This window comes from Rhinoraja longicauda, chromosome 5 (assembly GCF_053455715.1).
Source record: "Rhinoraja longicauda isolate Sanriku21f chromosome 5, sRhiLon1.1, whole genome shotgun sequence".
Classification (NCBI taxonomy): Eukaryota; Metazoa; Chordata; class Chondrichthyes; order Rajiformes; family Arhynchobatidae; genus Rhinoraja; species Rhinoraja longicauda.
Genome location: NC_135957.1, coordinates 28,597,861 through 28,618,501, shown reverse-complemented (window position 1 = coordinate 28,618,501; position 20,641 = coordinate 28,597,861). Strand labels below are relative to the sequence as shown.

Here is a 20,641-nt window from a genome sequence, read left to right as displayed (position 1 = left end):
CTCTTCCCACCCCCTCCCCCTCCACCACCGCCTCCTCCTCCTTGTCCCCCTTGGAAGGTATTAGCGGCTGCGGAGGAGAAGGAGGAGGTGGCATCAGTGGAGGGGGGAGCAGACAAAGCGACAGCTGACAGGGAGAAGCTGCGGCTGGTGAGGGGGGAGGGAGCCCCACAGTGACCAAACAATAGACAATAGGTGCAGGAGGAGGCCATTCAGCCCTTCGAGCCAGCACCGCCATTCAATGTGATCATGGCTGATCGTTCTCAATCACTACTCCGTTCCTGTCTTCTCCCCATACCCCCTGAGTCCACCATCCTGAAGAGCTCTATCTAGCTCTCTCTTGAATGCATTCAGAGAGTTGGCCTCCACTGCCTTCTGAGGCAGAGAATTCCACAGATTCACAAACACTGCCTTGTCGTTGGCAGTGGCCTGAAGAAAGAGCTGAAGGCCATGGGTTACAACGTGAACCCCAACAACAGCCGCGTGACTGTGCGCTAGTTGGTGAAGAAGAGCTTGCTAGTGCAGACCAGCTGCGTTGGTGCCTAGTTTTTCAGACGAAAAGACAGAAGGTGCTGGAGTAACTCAGCAGCCTAAATCAGCCTGAAGAAGGGTCCATACGTCACCTATCTATGTTCTACAGAGATGCTACCTGACCCCACTGAGTAACTCCTGTACTTTGTGTGCTTTTGTGTATTTACCATCATCTGCAGTTCTTTGTTTCAACTACATGCAATGAGAAAACCTTATTCGGCAATAACAGACACTATTCCTCCTCCTATGGACCGTTATAATGAGGGTTTACTGTATGTAAAATTATGGGAGGCATATTTAGGGTAGACAGTCAGGACCTTTTCCCCAGGGTGGAAGTATGGAGTATCAGAGGGCATAGTTTTAAGGTGAGAGCGGCAAAGTTTAAAGCAGATATGTCGGGCAAGCTTCTTACACAGAGTGGTGAGTGCCTGGAACACACTGTCAGGGGTGGTGGAGAAGGCAGATTTGATAGTGGTATTTAAGAGACTTTTGGATAAGCACATATATATGCAGGGAATGAAGGGATATTGATTATGTGCAGGCAGATAGGAGTTGGTCTTGGCATCATGTTCGGCACAGACCTTGGGGGTCAAAGGGCCTGTTGATGTGATGTGCTGTTCTATGTTCTATTTTAATCCCATTGTGCCTCATTATAATGCCTGGAAACAATTACTTAATATCTGAAATCTTCAGATCTTCACTGGTTTACAGGAAGTCTTTGTTTAAAATCGATGGTTGAAACCCTCCTTGAGACACTGGAGAAAGTATTTTGGAGATGAATAAGTAATGTATTGCTACAGTAGAATCTCAGAATTGTGCTTTCATAGCCTAATTTATATTAAGAAAGAAACGATGTGAAATCTTGTTGCTGACATTTAGTTAATGGAATAATTAGTGGTCATGTGTTCCCTTTATTGCTTGTTGTTGCAGCGAAGCGATTTTGTAAGAACTCCAGTTCGGCCAGCAGCACGACAAGCAGCTATGCTCCCAGCAGCAGCAGCAGCAGCATCAGCTGTGGCGGAGGCAGCAGTGCCAGCAGCACCTCGAGCAAGAGCAGCTTCGACTACACACACGACATGGAGGCAGCACACATGGCAGCCACCGCCATACTCAACCTGTCCACCAGGTGCCGAGAGATGCCACAGAACCTCTCGACCAAGCCACAGGATCTCTGCGCCAGGGTAAGCGATGTCCTTTTCAAGGTTTGTAGGGAGGAACTGCAGAGGCTGGCCTACACTGAAGATAGATGCAAAATGCTGGAGTAACGCAGTGGTTCAGGCAGCTTCTCTGGAGAAAAGGAAGAGGTGACATTTTGGGTCTAGATCCTTCTTCAGACTGAAGAAGGGTCTCAACCCGAAACGTCACCTGTTCCTTTTCAACAGAGAAGCTGCCTGACCTACCGACTTACTCCAACATTTTGTGTCCTTTTCAGGGTTCTTCTCTGGTGTAATTGGCAATCCTTGGCTCCCCCCTTGTACACACAGCTGTGTGTATGCATGTGTACAAACCTAAAGCCAAAGAAAATCCCGATGACATTGTGTAACATATAAAGTGCTGTTGGTTCACTGAAGAGTCTGGCTTCAGGGAAGTATTGCAATTGATCCTTTGTTCTATGAACCTGGACTTTTGCAAGGATTTTAATTGAACAATTTTTGATTAAGATTCATTCTGCTTCACTCCTCACAATCCTCTTTTAGGTAGTAGAGCAAATGAAAAATCCAGTTTTTAGACCTATTATCCCCTCCCCCCCCGGTGTAAAGGGTGGCAATACTTGGAAAGTAACATCACACCTGTACTCTCAATACTGCATTTTACATGTATAGAGCAAGCATGACTCCACTAATCTATCTCCTGCCTCACAGCTTAGAACAATATGGAACGTAACTAGAATATGATGTCATGTTCAATTTAAAGCAACTCTGGGGACTCCAGATGCTGTACAAACCTAAGGCTTCATAAAACCTTTCAGAGACGTGGAAGTGGAGCTCTTTGGAAAATAATTCATATTCATAAGTTCATAAGTTATAGGACCCAGAATTAGGCCATTCAGCCCATCAAGTCTACTCTGCCATTCAATCATGGCTGATCTATCTCTCCCTCTCAACCGCATTCTCCTGCCTTCTCCCCATAACCTGTGACACCCGTACTAATCAAGAATCTGTCAATCTCCACCTTAAAAATATCCATTGACTTGGCCTCCACAGCCTTCTGTGGCAATGAATTCCACAGATTCGCCACCGTCTGACTAAAGAAATTCCTCCTCATTTCCTTTCTAAATACACTTCCTTTTATTCTGAGGCTGTGGCCTCTGGTCTGAGGCTCACCCACTCTTGGAAGCTCGTGGAAACATCCTCTCCATGTTTATCTACAAACATCTCCGTAGTAAAACATTTCTTGACAAAGGCAAAACATTTTTAAAGCACAGCTAAGAATGGGAGATAGGAACAGAAGCAAGTTCTTTATCCCATTGAGATCAATGTGTTAGTACTCAAGAATATACCTCATGCACCAATTGGATTTGCACCTGAGAAATGTAAGTAATTAACTGGCTGCTACAATTCATTATTGTAGCCACTGCCCCATGATTGATAGGCTTGGCTATAATCACAATATGACTCTTAGAGTCAGCATTATACTCTCTGAGATGTCGTGAGCTCTCGTTTTCAAAAAGCACTCCTCTTGCAGTTCCTAAGCAAGCTTTTTTTTCTTCTTTCTGTGTCTTACTCAAAGCTTTTTAAGACAGTTATTGTGCACACCGGGGTCATACCTATTAGATACAGGATTGAGTTGACCAAACTAATTTTTTAGCAAAGTCCTTGTTAATGCATCTGAGCAAGTTTTTATTCTGCACTTCCAGAGAGGCTGATCTATCTGTGCTCCACTATTCTGTGCCTAAAACACTATATTAATAATGCTGCACTTACTTCAATATATTTATCCTTTCCATTTCTAATTATTTCTTATAATCCCATTTTCTAAGAAATATGTTTTCCTCTTCTTCTTCTTCACTTTCAGGTGCTGTGAAAGTGACAATTGAGAAATCCTTGATAATAAAAAGAAAAAGTGTAATTTTTTTTTAAAAGCTCACATAAGCTCCTTGAGACCAATTTGCTATTCAGTTCAATCATAGCTGATCTATTTACCCACCTGGGCATTATATTCCTTAATTCATTATCTAATGTAATTCAACCATTTTCAGCCAATCTCCTTCTGCCTTTTGGTGCAGAGGATCCCCAATTCCTACTATTTACAGGTAATTTGCTTCACAAGTTTCCTCCTCATCGCCCTGGCTTTAATTTTAAGTTTATGTTCTCTCAATCTCTATCCTTCTAGCAGCAAAGATACTTCATTCTCTCTCTCCATTGCCTGCGATTCCTTTTGCCAAAGTACCTCAAAACTATATGCTGTGATTTTCTTATATCACACATGGGTGTGAATGACAAGCCCAGCATTTATTGTCATCCACAATTGCCCTTTGGAAACTGGTATTTAGTCCCTTCTTGAAAAGCTGCAGTCTGGCAGGTAATATATTTGAATATAAACTTACAGGATTTAGTCCCAGTGATGATGAAGGAACAGTAATGTATTTCCTAGTCAGGTTGGTGTGCGATTTCAAAGAGAAATTTCTAATGGCGATGTTTTGGTCTAATGCAGTTTTGGTCTCCTAATCTGAGGAAAGACGTTCTTGCCTTAGAGGGAGTACAGAGAAGGTTCACCAGATTGATCCCTGGGATGGCGGGACTTTCATATGAAGAAAGACTGGATAGACTAGGCTTGAGGGGGGATCTTATAGAAACATATAAAATTCTTAAGGGGTTGGAGAGGCTAGATGCGGAAAGATTGTTCCCGATGTTGGGGGAGTCCAGAACCAGGGGTCACAGCTTAAGGATAAGGGGGAAGTCTTTTAGGACCGAGATGAGAAAACATTTCTTCACACAGAGAGTGGTGAGTCTGTGGAATTCTCTGCCACAGAAGGTAGTTGAGGCCAGTTCATTGGCTATATTTAAGAGGGAGTTAGATGTGGCCCTTTTTGCTAAAGGGATCAGGGGGTATGGAGAGAAGGCAGGTACAGGTTACTGAGCTGGATGATCAGCCATGATCATATTGAATGGCGGTGCAGGCTCGAAGGGCCCAATGGCTTACTCCTGCACCTATTTTCTATGTTTCTATGTTCCTCTGTTTCCCATGTGTCTGTTGTCCTTGCCTATAGCAGAGAGCTTGCAGATCTCCGCAGTACCTCTGTAACAGTCTTGACAAGTAACTGCAGTGCATTTCATGGATGAGACACACAACATCGGTGGTTTGAAAATATTATGAAAAATAAATGTTTAGGTCGGTGGTTGGGATACCACTCAAGCGAGCAGTCTTATCCTGGATGGTGTTGAACTTTCTGCATATTGCAGGCAACTGGAAAATATTTTATCGCATTCAATCTTGTGTACTGGAGATGGCAGAAAGGCTTTGAGGTACCAGCAAGTGAACCATTTGCTAAAGAATACCCAGTGTGTGCTCTGTTCCTGTAGCTACAGTTTATACATAGACCCAGTTCCGTTTCTCAGCCGTGTTGACCACCGGGATGTTAATGCTCGGGAGCTCAACAATGATAATGCTGTTGAATACAAAGGAGACGCTGTTAGATTATTTTTTGTGGAGACGGTTATTATCTGGCAGTTGTGTGGCCTGAATGTTACTTGTCACTTACCTGTGGATGTGCAGAGGCACTTACCTTGCTGTGTAGAAACATAATTTAAGGAGTTCTGAGCGGAACTGAGCATTGTGCAACTGCCAGTGGAGATTATGATACAGGGAAGGTCGTTGATGAAACAGCTGAAGATGTTTGGTCTAAGCACACTGTCCAGAAAAACTTCTCCAATCATGTTTGAGGGATGAGGTGATTAACCTGCAAGGGCCACATCGACTCTCCCTAGTGCTACATCTGGAGAGCAATTCCCCTAATATTTTTATTATCCACATTATCAGGACTACTTCATTGCTACACTCTGTCATAAGGCCATAAGGAATAGGAGTAGAATTAGGTCATTCGGCCCATCAAGTCTATTCCGCCATTCAATCATGGCTTATCTATCTCTCCCTCCTAGCCCCATTCTCCTGCCTTCTCCCCATAACCGCTGACACCTGTTCCAACCAAGAATCTATCTATCTCTGCCTTAAAAATATCCACTGACTTTGCCTCCACAGCCTTCTGTGGAAAAGAATTCGACAGATTCACCACCCTCTGACTAAAGAAATTTCTCCTCATCTCCTTCCTAAAAGAACGTCCTTTAATTCTGATATCAAGGTTTGTCACACACTTCTGAGGTTCAACTCTTACATCTTGGCATGGACCATGGTTACATTGAGGTTTGGGGGTAAGAGGCACTGGCAGTACCCAAAATGAATGACAGATGAGATGATTATTATTATTAAGAATGGGGTTTCTGAGTACTTAGATGCACATCCATTATCCCTGGCAGATGACCGGGGCAGATTTGGCCTGCACACCTGGCCAACTCATCATGCGGTCAAGTGATTTCAGTACCCAAGGTGGTATCTGGCAGTGCTTCCAGTCAATGAACCATAATCTCCTACCCTTTATATTTCAGCCCACTAAGAATGGCTATTGGAACCTATCTACAGTTTCAAATAGTTTATGTACTTGGATGCTCTCCTCTTTTTGCTTTGTTATGCTCCAGTTTTTCACGATTTAGATGTACTGTGTTTATACAGTCCAAGGTCCAGAATGGATCTCTTCATTCATAAGAATCCAGCTGCCATAGTTTTGGTCATTCACCTCAGTTGCTTGTTGTCCATTGGATCTCCCTCATTCCAACTGGACTACTTATTGTGGAGTTTCTTCAAAGTATGACAACTTTGAAGAAGCTTTCCTCTCTGATGCAGGGTCTCAACCCGAAATGTCAATAGTACCTCCCCTACCACCCACCCACAGATTCTGGTCAACCTATTTAATGCAGTACACTAATTAGAAAGAAGCACAAATAAGTAACTCTTTGACCCAGGGAAAATATAGGGTTGCTGGACAGTGGGAAGGAAGAAAAAAAAACTGAAATTGACATAGAGGGAATTGTGTTTTGAAGTTATTGAGGAATATCACTGGAAGAAATGATCCTATTGGAATGCTGAAAGGAAAGGGGATGTACTTGCTCTGAGACGAAGCTGATAGTGTCCAAAGTGCAGGGAACGATCTGTTCGAAATGAGGATGAGTTTGAAAATGGAGAAATGGAGAAGTCTTCCATGACTTTAGCAAGAAGAAAGAGTAGCAGTATATGGGAGTCAATTACCTTGCAATGAATTTTGATTGATAGCATATGCCCTGAAGTCAAGAAAGGAAAGGGAAGTACAAATAAAGGATTGGCAACTGGAAACTTTCTATATTTCTGCTCGATCACCTGTGATAGGAATATAATCATCAATGTATCAGAAAAGGAGTTGAGAGAGAACCTGATAGTTTGGTACATAGTGTGTTCTGCATTCCCTCAGAAGATGTAGACAAAGCCAAGACCTGGTTTGGTTGCCTTGGCAGTTCCCTAGGCAGTTGATTCTCATGGTATAAACTATTTGCCAGCTCCCATGGCATGCTGGAATCAGAAGGAGAAATTATTTGTTGTGGTCACAACTTTAGTCAGAGAAGGATAGTGGTGATGGAGTCAATGGAAGGGAGGCTGGTTTGCGTGATGATCCGGGCTACATCCACAATTCCCTGCAATTTCTTGCGGTCTTGGGTGGAGCTGTTCCCAATCCATGTTGTTATGTATCCCAATAAAATGTTTTCTATGGTGCGTTGGTAAATATTGGTGAGGGTTGTTGGGGACATGCTGAAATTCCTAAGGAAGTTCTTTGTCCCGCCCCCTCCCCTGACATCAGTCTGAAGAAGGGTCTCAACCCGAAACGTCGCCCATTCCTTCTCTCCAGAGATGCTGCCTGACCCGCTGAGTTACTCCAGCATTTTGTGTCTACCTTCGATTTAAAACAGCATCTGCAGTTTTTTTTCTCACAGAACTTCCTAAGGAAGTATGTAGTTACATGAGTTTTGGATGACCTCAAGTTAATGGACAACAGAACTTGGCACAAGTGCATGGGACAGTTATGTGTGTGTGAGGAACGGGGTACTGATTGAGAGTGATCAGCCATGATCGCATTAAAATGGCGGTGCTGGCTCGAAGGGCTGAATGGCCTACTCCTGCACCTATTGTCTATTGTCTATTGTCTATTGTCTATAACAAAATCATGGACAATTCTTTCAACAATGAGTAAACTGAGGCTGGAGAAGAGTCAGACAATGTTAAGGAGATGAAAATATGTGATCTCAGAGATGGCATAGAAGAGTTTCAGTACTCAACTCAGATTCACTTGTGACATGAGGTTGTGAACAGTCTGATCCAGTTTCTGATAGGTGCTGAAGAGAGTGATGGAGTAGCTATTGACAGGAATTTGTGACTGGGACCAAAGATTAATTAAATATTCATGGATAACTAATCATCATATGGATAGAGCAAATTAAATTATGAAAGGTAAGTTTGAAGTGGAGATTATGGAATCTTTTCAAAACAATATGTTATTGTCTTGGCATTGGTGTGCTTTCTAGGCCATTGCTTCATTGTGGAAATCTTTTATTCCATTTGTTCAAATTGAAGTTTGTTTTGTGAAACTTTATTTGATGCCTTCTATCATAGTGAACAATGTGTTATGGATCCAATTAATTAAGAACCATTGGTTGTGGGGTGGGGTTGGGGATGGGGGGTGATTGGTAGAGGGAAATATTAGCATGGTTAGTGGGTTAGTTAAATGACAGACAGAAGAAGATTAAGTTAAATTGGTTATTTGCAAGTTCACGATCTGTTACTTATGTGGTCCACAGGAATCTGTGTTGGGGCTCAGCTACTTACCATCTGCATTAGTAATTTAGATAGTGCTTCTGAGCGTATTATCTATCTAAGGGTGCTGATTATACAATGAGAGGTGGGAAACCAAATTAGGAGGAGTTCATGTGAATCTAAAATATGGGTGCAACATAGAGAAATGTAAGGAGACAAAGAAGAGTAGAAAACAGAATATTACATAAATAATGTGAGTCATTGTTACGTTTAGGGACATTTGACAATAAATCACATCTTGACTCATGACCAGTAAATGCCTTTCAAAGAGTTCTTGGTGACCTCCCAAAAGAAAGACAATATTAGCATTCAGGTCACAACAAAGATAAATGTTTATTGCCCTCTATTGCTATTGCAATGGAGTGTGCAAGTAGGAAAGTCTGGTTGCAACTTTAAGGATTTGATGATACCATACTTTGTGTGTGTGGGTCAGTTTTGGGCTCATCTAAGGAAGAATATACTTGCATTGGTGGCATTGCAGGGAAGATTCACGACTTCACTTCTTGGTATAAAGAAATGTCTTTTAAGGAAATCTTTGAAAATATATTCAGAGTGAGGTTTCTGGGAATGTGAAAGATTATTGGAAAATAAGGACAGGAAAATGGCATTGATGGAGTTGCTCTGTCTGCAGGTGACTGAATCAAGTGGGCCATTTGGCTTTCAATGTAATTATAATTACTAAGAAGAGGACATGCTTCAAATAGTTGTGAGGAATACAATGTGATGTTACTGTAAAATATACAAGACAGCAGGGTTAAAGTTGAGAAATATTTTCTCTCGTGCAGAAATGCAGAACTAGTGAGCATTGCCTCAGGATATGAAGATGCCCTGACAGAGTTTAAGAGGAATTTATTCTCTAAAATGATTAGAAATCTCTGGCATTCTCTACCTCAGAAAAAAATTGAATCATTTACGACATGATACCTGTATATATTTTTGGGAATGGAGGAATCAAGTTTTATAAGGACTAACCAAGAAAATGAATTTGAGGTCAACGATCCTATCTGCCATGATCTTACTGCATAATTGGGCAGGCTGAAGGGTTTATCCCATTCCAGTCTCTTGTGCTCTTTACAGTATTGAATTTACAGTATTTCTGCTAATTTAGTTTTGGATGTTGAGCATACAATTTGACAATTATTTATTATTATCATTATTTTACATTATCATTATTTAGCATTCAAAACTGTTTTCTCTCATTTTTGTCATTATTATTCTCAATTTTCAGAATTGGTCTTCTGTAAAGATTGGATGTAATTTAGCCTGCTTGGAAACCAGGTTAGAGAATCTGGCACAGTGGCGGCACAGTAGCAGCACAGTGGCGTAGTCGTAGAGTTGCTGCCTTATATCACCAGAGACCCGGGTTCAATCCTGTCTGCAGGTGCACTCTGTGCAGAGTTTGCACATTCTCCCTGTGACCTGTGTGGGTTTCCTCCAGGTGCTCCGGTTTCCTCCCACATTCCAAAGACGTGCAGATTTGTAGGCTAATTGGTTTCTGTAAATTGTTCCTAGTGTGTGGGATAGAAATAGTGTACGGGGTTCACCTGTTGGCGCGGACTTGGTGGGCTGAAGGGCCTGTTTCCGTGCTGTATCTTTTTTTTTAAAGAACCATGCTGCCATTTATTTGCCTATTTATTCTATCTTTAAGCACAAAGACACACCGGGTTTCCATATGTTAATAAGTCTTCAATTTTTTTTTTCACATCCATCTTTGCTTTCCCACTGGGATCCACATTTAATCAACACAACCATGACAAATGGGTATCCATAATTACTGGAGGCTATTGAAAGATTATTGGTTCAGAACCCTTCTTGGAGGCTGTGTGTGCAATTTGTGCACCTTCAGGATTTTTAATGTTCTTTTCATTCAGATTTCTTTTTCACAGTCAGTGGATAGCTGATAACTGGTTTCAAATATCACTGATTCAGATTATCCTGGAGAGGGCCAGAAGCCAAAGTCATTGCCTGCAATTCACCCACTATCTGCAGTTCATCTACTAATTGAGCTGGAGTCAGAGGAATGATGTTGTTGGCCCTCAGTACCCTGGAGCCGAGCAGTGAGGTTGGGATCTTGGCAGGGCCTCAGGTGACCGAGCAGAAGCCCCACCTCCAAAACAATCCAACAGCGTTGATAGCAATGTTGTAAAACCTGCTGTTAACATAGAAACATAAAAAATAGGTGCAGGAGTAGGCCATTCGGCCCTTCGAGCCAGCACCGCCATTCAATCTGATCATGGCTGATCATCCAAAATCAGTACCCCGTTCCTGCTTTCTCCCCATATCCCATGTAGTATTGAACAATGGGTGTTAAATGTCTCCATGGTTTTTGATATATTTAAGAATAATTTAAAATGAAGTTACATTAAACAGATATCAGGATAAAAATTTCCCCGGTGCGGGACGAATAAAGGAATATATTAAAAAACTAAAAAGACAGAGAAATTACAGCACATTTCCCAAAGCTGATTTCCAGGAGATTTCAACTAACCTACACCTGTCAGAAAATTAAGAATAGTGAGGAAAAAATTAAAACAAAAATCATTTTTGAATTAACATATGATGTAAAATAAACTGTCATGCATCATTTATAATATATTTTAGTTCTAAAATATTAAATATTTAATGTTTTTTAAAATGTATTGTTTTTCTCCGTCTACTGAATCTTAAAGGTCTTGCACCAATATTGCAAAGGCTGAGCAAGTCTGGGCCCTGCCCTGTCCCTCAGCAGACTGATAGATTTTATCTTCCAAAGCTGTCAGTGAATTTGAGGCTTCCATATTTCACAGTGCATGATCAAAGCCACCAGTAAAACTCTGCAGTGTCTGATCCATTCTTGTGAATATTAAAAGAAATCTAAATCACATATACTTTTTTGGTGGAGGATGATAAAAAATTTAATGGAGTGATGCATGGTTGCAGTATGGGTGTTCTGCAATCACAAGTCCACTTGTGTTCTGGTTAACCTGGTGGCCTCGGATGCTTGGGCTGTATACACAGGGTTGTGGAGAGCTGACAACCTTAAATTCAACAATCAAAAAATAAACCTGGAATTAAAAACAGTGCATCAATTAAGTTCACAATGTTGGAAAAAAACAGCTGCTTCCCAGACAGTCTTCTGATAAAGACATTTGTTTTTAATCCAATTTTCACCTGTACACGCTTTCTGACATGTAAGCCAAGAAGTTCAGGAGCTGTTTGTAGATGCACAATAAATCCTGTGAATAATTATAGAAAGAAACCTATTCCACTAAGTCTGCACTTACACCCCAAATTGAGCATCCATTAAACTCTAAAAGCCAGAGTTAGGTTAAAAGAGCTGCAATTATATTCTCCAAAGTGATATCCAAACAAATCCATCCACAGACATTGCCCCGTAATAGCTGTGAAGACAACCGCATAACCATGTAAGCCTTCAGAGTGCCTAAACTGTGACTGAAAACATTACAAATAATAATCTGCAGTACAGAGATGTATAATTCCAGAGATGGCTAGCTGGTGGTGAAAAGACTTTTCACTATACATCGGTACATGTCACAATAAATTAAACTAAACGGATTTTGTTTACCTATTAATGTCATCCCCTTCTTCCCTAAACTATCAACAGCACCCAGAGAGAGCTCTCACAGGCCCAACATTCACATAAGTATTGCTTTAGATACTTCATTCTATCTTCCATTTCAGAATCAGAAGGGATTCAATTTTATCTTTTTCCAATCATAAGAACATTTTAAACAAACTGCTGGAGAACTGCTGGAGAGGCAGCATCTGTGGAGGGAAATGAACGTACAATATTTTGGGTTGAGATGCTTCTTCAGTCTCCGCAGATGCTGCCTGACCTGCTCAATTCTTCCAGCAGTTTGTTTTTTGCTCAAGATTCCAGAATCTTCAGTTTCTTGTGTCTCCAGAAGTAATTTTTAGATTTGTTAAACCCTGTTAGTTTATCATTGCTTACTTTCCATCAGCTATATTAATGTTTTCGATGAAAAGCAGCTGATTATAGGATATGTAGAAGATAAAACGCCTTCATTTGAGTTTTGATCATTGAGTTGATTTAATTACTTTCAGTTGTTCCATAATGTTTATTTTAATTTCTTTTTTTTTAATCCAATATTTTAAAAGTATTTTTAATATTTAAAATTGTTTGGTTATTTTGAATACTTTCTGATATCCCAGATATGCACAAATCACATTCATGGTTTTGACAGCTCATGGGCTAGAGGGTATGATTTAGTTGTCCCTCCAATCATTACCAGAGAGGAAGTCTGTAAAGTAGGAGGTATATGAGGTGCTGCTCCTCCAATTTCCGGTGGGCCTCACTATGGCACTGGAGGAGGACCATGACAGAAAGGTCAGACTGGGAATGGGAGGGGGAGTTAAAGTGCTGGGCCACCGGGAGATCAGTTTTGTTAATGCGGACCGAGCGCAGGTGTTCAGCGAAGCGATCGCCGAGCCTGCGCTTGGTTTCGCCGATGTAAATAAGTTGACATCTAGAGCAGCGGATGCAATAGATGAGGTTGGGGGAGGTGCAGGTGAACCTCTGTCTCACCTGGAAAGACTGTTTGGATCCTTGGATGGAGTTGAGGGGGGAGGTAAAGGGACAGGTGTTGCATATCATATCATATATATACAGCCGGAAACAGGCCTTTTCGGCCCACCAAGTCCGTGCCGCCCAGCGATCCCCGTACATTAACACTATCCTACACCCACTAGGGACAATATTTACATTTACCCAGCCAATTAACCTACATACCTGTACGTCTTTGGAGTGTGGGAGGAAACCGAAGATCTCGGAGAAAACCCACGCAGGTCACGGGGAGAACGTACAAACTCCTTACAGTGCAGCACCCGTAGTCAGGATCGAACCTGAGTCTCCGGCGCTGCATTCGCTGTAAAGCGGCAACTCTACCGCTGCGCTACCGTGCCGCATCTCGTGCGGTTGCAGGGGAAAGTGCCCGGGGTTGGGGTGGTTTGGGTAGGAAGGAACGAGTGTAAAGTATGCTTGGAGGGCCCTTTTCTAGCTTCACTTATCAGCAAGAAACTGCTTCCAAGAACATTGCACATGGGGGCTCATGCCACATAGGAGCAGGATCAAGGACAAGCAACTGGTGCACAAAAGGTCTGTGCAAGTGAGATATCCACATATCTTGAAGATGAGCATATTGTGTTCAGTACCCATCGGGTAATGAAATGCTTGGATATACCTGAGTATATACTACAATAAACTAAACTGAACTAAATGCACTCTGGCTAAAACATTATGATAGTGTATCGCCTGTCATATAGCTTGCCCCTGCTAATGAGACATTACCATGCAGGTATCAGGAAAAGACCCATGTGCGGTAAAGACAAGAACAAAAGTGTTTTGAAAGGTCACTTGATGCTTGTCTGGAATACCCACTGGCCAGCTCTCAGAAATGGCCTTCATTTAGTGAATATTTTGGACTGCATTAGCATACAATGTCACTTTCCTGTGACCTCCACCAGTATTTGGAAATGATGCCTGAAATAATTTGAGCAGTTAGTCATAATCATTGATTCATTCAGCACGGAAACAGGCCCATTGACCAAACTTGTCCTTGCCAACCAAGATGCCCCATCTATGCTAGTCCCACTTGCCTATTTGGCTCATATCCCTCTAAACCTTTCCTGTCCATATACCTGTCCAAATGTCCTTTAAGTGTTATTATAGCACCCATTGGAATAGGAGGTGTTACACTTTGGGAGGTTGAATGTAAGGGGAAAGTATACAGTATATGACAAACCCTTAACAGCATCGATGTGCAGAGGTATCTTGGAGTCCAGGTTCATAGCTCACTGAAGGTGGCAGCACAAGTAGATAGAGCGGTAAAGAAGGCATCTGGTTTGCTTGCCTTCATTGCTAGGGGCATTGAGTCTGAAAGTCAGGAAGTCATGATGCAACTCTATTTGAGAAGGCTACATTTGGAGTATTGTGTGCAGTTTTGGTCACCCCATTACAGGAAAGATGTGGAGGCCTTGGAGAGGATGCAGATGAGGTTTACCAGAATGCTGCATGGATTAGAGGGTTTCAGCAACAGCAAGAGAGTGGATGGACTTGGATTGTTTTCTCTGGAATGTTGGAAGTTGAGGGGCAACTTGATAGAAGTATATAAGACGATGAGAGGCATAGTTAGAGTATGTGATCACAACCTTTTTCCCAGGGTGGAAATGTCCAGCATTAGAAGGCAAAGCTATAAGGTGAGAGGAGGAAAGTTTACTGGAGATGTGTGGAGCAAGTTTTTTTTACACAGAGAGTAGTGGGGGCCTGGAACACATTGGCTGGGATGGTGGTGGAAGCAGATACAATAGTGGCATTTAAGAGACTTTTAGATAGGCACATGAAGTGAAGGGAATAGAGGGATCTTCATTATATACAGGTGGATGAGATCGGTTTAACTTGGCACCATATGTAGCACAAACATTGTGGGCTGAAAGGCCCGTTCCTGTGCTGTACTGTTCTATATTCAATGTTCTAGGACCAGTAGTTCTGTGTTTTTTTGGGTATCTACTCCAAGCATGGACAGTGATTCAAAACAATTTGAGAAAGGGTTATTTGTAAGTGTACTATATTGAACAGAGATGGTGTTGCACTCGGTCCTATTATTTTAAGCAACATTGTGAAGTCATTAAAGTGTCCTTTCATGACCCTATGACACCCACTGTTGAGACAGGCTCACGCAGCATGCAGATTACAAAGACAAATTACAATTGATTATGGAATTAATTCTTATATTTCCTGCATCATGCTGTTGGCATCTCCTGCTGCCCTTATTATATATCTTGCATGAGGGCTCCTCAGATTCATTCTTCTGTTAGAATTTCTATGATCATATCTGGAAAACGGGCCATTCATTGGCACGCTGGATTGTTGATGTTCAAATTGGCAAACCAGTTGGATTCTTCACCTCTTCCCCAAAACCATTCCCAAATGACCACTTTAAGTTGTCACAGAATTTTAAATCTGCATTGATAGTCCACCAGCCACAAATATGACTCGTTAATAGCTGCCTAATGTCCTTAATCTAAATATATACCAGTATAAATTATATGTTTATTCAGTTCAGTTAATTCAGTTCCCTTGCAATGGAAAAGCAAATGCTGGAAATCATAAAAATAAAAATAATACAAGATACTGGAAGTACTCAGCAGGTCAGAAAAAAGAAAGAGTACTCAACTTTTTCAGGATCCTTCATCAATCTGTACGATAATTGCTGCTCTCTTCACAAATGCTGCCAAACTTGCTGAACATTTCTAGTATTTTCTTACTTTAGGTTGCTTGCACTATTTGCTCAATTAATTATGCACGTCATTGCCCATAGAGATGACATCTGTTCCAAAGTTAAACATAAATATTTCACATATATCATAGCAAGGCAGCAGAATGTTTCTTTTAATTCTTTACATCTATTGCCTTTGAAATGAGTTACAGTCTAAAAGCCATGATTATGATAAATTGACCATTTTAATTTTCCAGCTGGCAGTTTGGACACTCAGAAGGTATTCGACTGCAAGAAAGTGCGAATTGCACGGGGGCTGACGTTTTGTCAAGGGGTTGGTGATAAATAAGAATGAATCACCAAAAGAACTGTAGAAATATAAGATATATTGCAGCAAAAATAAATAGAGAAGTGAAAGGTTTGGCTTGAAGAGGAATAGAAACAAAGAATAGGATGTTAGGAATGGAATTAGAGGGGTCGATAGAATATGAACCTTGGTTTACAAACAAGAAGGAAAATAGGGAATTGAATTCACTCATTTTTTTGAAAAAGAATGTATAAGGGACATTTTTTTAGAAAAGGCCTAACCAGACATTTTTAAAAATATTAAAAGAAAACATGGAGGAATCATGTGAAGTTGTATCAAGTGTTTTATGTCTTTACAAGATCTTTGAAGATAGTTTTAAATTGGCATTCCAAACAATAATAGGAATAGTCTGAATAATTGTTCAACAAAGAACTGCTTTAATCACAATAAACAATAGACAATAAGTAATAGGTGCAGGAGGAGGCCATTCGACCCTTCGAGCCAGCACCGCCATTCAATGTGATCATGGCTGATCATTCTCAATCAGTACCCCGTTCTTGCCTTCTCCCCATACCCCCTGACTCCGCTATCCTTAAGAGCTCTATCTCGCTCTCTCTTGAATGCATTGAGAATTGGCCTCCACTGCCTTCTGAGGCAGAGAATTCCACAGATTCACAACTCTCTGACTGAAAAAGTTTTTCCTCATCTCAGTTCTAAATGGCCTACCCCTTATTCTTAAACTGTGGCCCCTTGTTCTGGACTCCCCCAACATTGAGAACATGCTTCCTGCCTCTAACGTGTCCAACCCCTTAATAATCTTATACGTTTCGATAAGATCTCCTCTCATCCTTCTAAATTCCAGCCTATATAAGCCTAGTCGCTCCAGTCTTTCAACATATGACAGTCCCACCATTCCAGGAATTAACCTAGTAAACCTACGCTGCACGCCCTCAATAGCAAGAATATCCTTCCTCAAATTTGGAGACCAAAACTGCACACAGTACTCCAGGTGCGGTCTCACTAGGGCCCTGTACAACTGCAGAAGGACCTCTTTGCTCCTATACTCAACTCCTCTTGTTATGAAGGCCAACATTCCATTGGCTTTCTTCACTGCCTGCTGTACCTGCATGCTTCCTTTCAGTGACTGATGCACTAGGACACCCAGTTCTCGTTGTATGTCCCCTGTTCCTAACTTGACACCATTCAGATAATACTCTGCCTTCCTATTCTTACCACCAAAGTGGATAACCTCACACTTATCCACATTAAACTGCATCTGCCATGCATCCGCCCACTCACACAACCTGTCCAAGTCACCCTGCAACCTCATAGCATCTTCCTCACAGTTCACACTACCACCCAGCTTTGTATCATCTGCAAATTTGCTAATGGTACTTTTAATCCCTTCATCCAAGTCATTAATGTATATTGTAAATAGCCGCGGTCCCAGCACCGAGCCTTGCGGTACCCCACTAGTTACTGCCTGCCATTCTGAAAGGGACCCATTTATCCCCACTCTTTGCTTTCTGTCTGTCAACCAATTTTCACCAATCTTACTAATAGATTTCCCACAACTGAACTGAATTTCAAATTACTTAAGTTGTTTGTGCTTTTAATTATGGCCTGTCAGATTAAAGCCACTCGATTTTGAGGTTTATGTTACTTTGCTTCTTTCCCATAATTAAAATTTGATTCCGGTGGCATGTGCTAGAATAATACAACGGTAGTATTCCATTTTGTAAATTTAGTTCCATCAGCTTCAATGGCATCTAATTTGGGAGGTGGAAAGCAGAATCCTTGCATAACTGTATATGTGCACTTGGTACAAGACGCTGAGCACAAATTTTTGCAAGATTCCAAGTGCAAGTCTGATCTGTGATATTCATTTCATTTGAAGCATGTTAACTGTTAATGTCATAATTATGGTAGTTCAGTGACCAAACTCACCAAGTATAGTATTTCAATCTGTCTACATTTGAAATATATGAAGATAATTAAGGCAAGATGCCCCAGAGCAATTGGAACAAGGATCAGGAGAGAAAATCTATTGGGAGAATCAGGAAATTAAACGATCAATACAATTGGAGTCATCAAGAAGCAAAACCTAATAAACTTGATTGGAGTAAATGTATGCAATCCTTGCACAATTTCTGAAAACTTGATATTAAACATACTTTCCTGACCCATTTTCACTTTCCAGCAGAGTCTAAATTGGCTAATTTATTTTGTATCCCCATTTTGTTCTGTCATTTCATCTGCATCTCCACATTGTCACTTGTTTGCAGTCTTGAAACCTTCTCCTCCTCGTTTCTCTTCTGTAACATAATTCACCTTACCAGCTTTGACCTTATCCCCATTTTCATTCTAATTATCTCTGAATTAATTCATAATGCCAATCCAAAACTTGAGGCCTTAACCCCTACTTAACTTCCTCCGATTTCTTGCCACAGTCTTTTTTCTTAATGCGTGCCATGTATTCATTGTCAGGTGAATGAACTTTGTTATTATGGGTGCAGTCACTTCATATTCTGTTAGGAAAACTAATGAAGTGTTTTCCAGGTTTCAGTTTTTTTTCTGCAAAATGTAATTACTTTTAATGAGTGGTCAGAGCGCTTTGTAATATGCCAAGTAGATCCCCCCAAGTTGTCTGTCCAAGGACAATGCCTAGATCATCAATTTGCAGCCCGTTGGGAGAAGAATTAACTAGAAATTATCAAAGAACTGAAGTTCATCTACTCGTACTTAATGGTCTCCTACAAACTAATATCAGACACGGTAGACGCCACTGTTTGAGGAACAGAGAGGCTATCAGTGAAGATATGTGATTTTATTGACTGATGCAGTTCATGATAACATAAATGTTCATGAGAGAAGGCAACCAGTATCATCTGCCCTTGCAACATGTCTTCAGGGAATGTACCATGACATCTAGGTTCTGGGTTCTATAGCACATATTGCAGAAAAAGTGTGTTTGGGTAATAATATTACATCTGTCAAGGGAGAAGTCTGGATTAACTGTAGCTTTGATCATCCCCAAAGTCAGTTTAGCCAAGGGAAATGAAGTAAGGGTGAGTTCTGAGCGACATTGATGGGTCTAAATTGCTTTGTTAGATAAACTGCTGGCAGCCTTGGCTAATTTGTTGCTCCCTGATTGTAATATTGCCTGTGATACCAAATAAGCATAATGTAATAAATTACACCTTTCAGAGACTCTGGAGAGTGGACACTGTGCTAACTGGAAAAGCTATTTTGTTCATCAAAAGCTGCTTATCTGTCTATAATGTAACTACAAACAATTTAAAATTTAACATTATGAGTTTTGGTGGACCTGCAAATGCTATATTTTTAGCAACTGAAAAATGATGCATTATTCATTAATCCCTGCACCCACTTTGCCCAGCAACTTTTCATATTTGAATTTTTGCCCCCAGAGCAAAACTACCAAAATTTACAACAAGATCATATTTTCTTTCCAGAAATCAAATATAGAAAGTATGCTTATTTTCATTCAAAATTTGGGAAGAGATTTTTATTGCTCTTTTTTAAACTGTTTTATGCCTGCTGAAGAAATATTAAAAGTTATAAAGAAGTTATAAAGAAGTAATAAAGAAAAGATTGGATACCATTTGAAAGTAGTGCTGACCTATTTTATGAATCTTACCAAAGTGCAAGAGCACTTCAAGGTTTCAAATCCGTCATTCTCTTGAGAGTGTTTTCCCTTAGCTTGGAGGGAACTAAGCATTATTCATAACACTCCAAAACTGATGAGGGGTTTAAAGTAATGCATAATACTATAGTTAATTTAAAACCAGACCAAGTAGAGAGAGATTACAGCGTAACTGGTATGCAGTGCAAAGTCAGTTAAAAGGGATGATCTTTATTATACAGAATCCTGAGATCGAGGTGGATGAGAATGGAACCCTAGATCTGAGCATGAACAAACAGAGGCACAGGGATGGCAGCTGTGGCAGCAGCAGCAGCACTGGCCTGCTGACTCCATTAGAGCCAATGTCCCCACAGCGACAGAACATGATGGTCAACAAGTGCTATGCAATGAACGAGAGTGATTGCTGGGACTTCCCGGTAGACTACACCAAAATGAAACCTGGGACGATGGATGAGGAGGACCCCAAAGAGGTACATGTGATTGGCCAATTTAAAATTAAATAAGCATAAGACAAAACGCCTGAGGTTTATTGGTTATGCATATTCCTGGTGTGCAAAAATATAATTAAGTGTTGTTCCATCACTTGCAAAGGATTTTGATGCATTTTGACATTCCTTTTTCCCTGTCACTTTTTTTTCAAATTTGTCGTCCAGAGATCATTACTGATGTTACTGATGAAGCAGCCCAGAGGAACCTAAATGCACAAATTAACAGAAGCATAAAAGTGAAGTGAAATACCTTGCTTTAATGATATCAGATGATGATATTTCACTCTCTTTGCACATGGAATTAGTATCTTCTCCAATCCAGCCCTCAGACAATATCATTGGGGCTGCTATTGAACAATAAAAATAGAAACAAAAAGTTGCTGAAAGGAGGGGAAAGAAATACACGATGTATAATTAGTCATAAGAGTTTTTAATTGTTTTAATTAACCTTAATGGAGAAGTCTCACCTGACACTTGACTGATATGACATTTTGTCTTTGCTTGTTAACTTATATTCTAGTTA

At 40.8% G+C, this 20,641-nt stretch overlaps 1 protein-coding gene across 15 annotated transcripts in view; it reads left to right on the top strand.

The window, feature by feature from the left end:
• Positions 1 to 20,641, top strand: part of LOC144593513 (myelin transcription factor 1-like protein) — a 346,938-nt gene that overhangs the window by 264,735 nt on the left and 61,562 nt on the right. For 13 of the 15 annotated variants that reach the window (XM_078399197.1, XM_078399201.1, XM_078399195.1 and 10 more), the window contains 2 exons: positions 1,459 to 1,709; positions 19,852 to 20,100. In XM_078399197.1, coding sequence (XP_078255323.1) covers positions 1,459 to 1,709; positions 19,852 to 20,100 — 500 coding nt within the window. The remainder of the gene's footprint in view (positions 1 to 1,458; positions 1,710 to 19,851; positions 20,101 to 20,641) is intronic. The other 2 variants (XM_078399205.1, XM_078399204.1) reach the window with 1 other exon arrangement.